This window comes from Notothenia coriiceps, unplaced genomic scaffold (assembly GCF_000735185.1).
Source record: "Notothenia coriiceps isolate Sejong01 unplaced genomic scaffold, NC01 NC01_scaffold00022502, whole genome shotgun sequence".
NCBI lineage: Eukaryota > Metazoa > Chordata > Actinopteri > Perciformes > Nototheniidae > Notothenia > Notothenia coriiceps.
Window position 1 is genome coordinate 1 of NW_011355203.1, and position 1,365 is coordinate 1,365.

The following is a 1,365-nucleotide window of genomic DNA, read 5'->3' on the forward strand; positions in this document are numbered from 1 at the left end:
CTCTCTCTGCTGCTGGAGGTCCCGCTGCACACAGAGAATCTTCAGTCCGGCGGAGAGACATGAGAGACGGTGGAGACCTGCGGGGCTCAGAGCCCCCCCTCCGGGACCCCTGAGCACTTATCTGTCATCATGTTTATGAGGAGCCCGTCCCTCTGACCCGGGTCCCTCTCTTGGTGCGTCATTACGCGCAGGTCTTGGATACTTTACGCGTGGTTCCCTGCAGGATTATTGTTCAGATGGAGCCCTCCCTCCCGGTGCTGCTGGTTCTGCTTCTGTCTCTGCCTGTCTCCACGAGTCAGCACTTCTTCCTGCTGCGGCCCAGCGACCTGATGCCGGTCCTGGAGCTGCAGGAGGACCCGGACCCGGAGCTGGACCCCCGGGAGAAGGACCTGAACGAGACGGAGCTCCACAGCGCGCTGGGGAGGCACTTCGACCCGGAGATGATGTCCCTGTTTCCCCGGGAGGAGGACCAGGAGCAGGGGGTGCTGCCCAAAGAGCTCCAGGACCTGGATCAGGACCTGGACTGGAAGCAGAAGAAGAAGAAGAAGAAGAAGAAGAAGCTGCGCCGGCGGCTCCAGCTGTGGGCGCGCACCGGCTGCCCGCTCGTGCCCACATGGACCGACCTGGGCGCGCGCTTCTGGCCCCGGTACGTGCGCGTGGGCAGCTGCCGCCGACAGAGCTCGTGCTCGGTGCCGCGCGGCATGTTCTGCAGGCCCGCGCGCTCCTCCAGCCTCACGGTGCTGCGGTGGCACTGCGTCACCAGGGGGGCGGGGCTAAGGTGCGCGTGGATCCCCGTGAACTACCCCGTCATATCAGAGTGCAAGTGCGCGTGCCCCACCTGAAGAAAGACTCTGTGCCGAAACCAGACTTTTATTATTTTCTATTTTCTATGAAGAAGAGAGACTTCCTGCAGCGGGTCCACGTGGAGGGTTCAGGGCTCTCACGTCATTCGATGCTCTTAAGATGTCTCAAAGTCAAATCCCCTCATTCTAATATGACATTATTTTTATATTAATTGTTGATGAGTTCATGGTTTTATGAATTTGGTGAATTTGAACGATAAATGAAAATAATTTCAACAATATTTATTATTTTATTTAGATGCCGTAAATGGCAGGAACCTGAAGTAAAAGTTAAACACAACTAAAATATTGAGTTGAATAAAAACTGTTATTTAGTTTCTGTTAAAAGTCAATCAAAAAAACTCACTTTTATTTATTTTTTATATACTTTATAAATTTATTATTTTGACTGAAGATAATATTCTGCATAAATGATGATTTTATTTAGTATTCTAAAACAGCGCTCTGTGTGACGTCAGGTGTTAGTGATGAGGTGTGACCTCAGGTGTGTGTGTGTGTGTGT

The 1,365-nt window shown here is 52.2% G+C and overlaps 1 protein-coding gene across 1 annotated transcript; it reads left to right on the forward strand.

The window, feature by feature from the left end:
* The first annotated feature begins 67 nt into the window (after positions 1 to 67).
* On the forward strand, positions 68 to 907 carry LOC104954002 (noggin-3-like). The gene has a single exon (XM_010781050.1). It carries the CDS (start codon positions 237 to 239, stop codon positions 840 to 842), a length of 606 nt encoding a protein of 201 aa, XP_010779352.1. The 5' UTR covers positions 68 to 236; the 3' UTR covers positions 843 to 907.
* Positions 908 to 1,365: the final 458 nt, after the last annotated feature.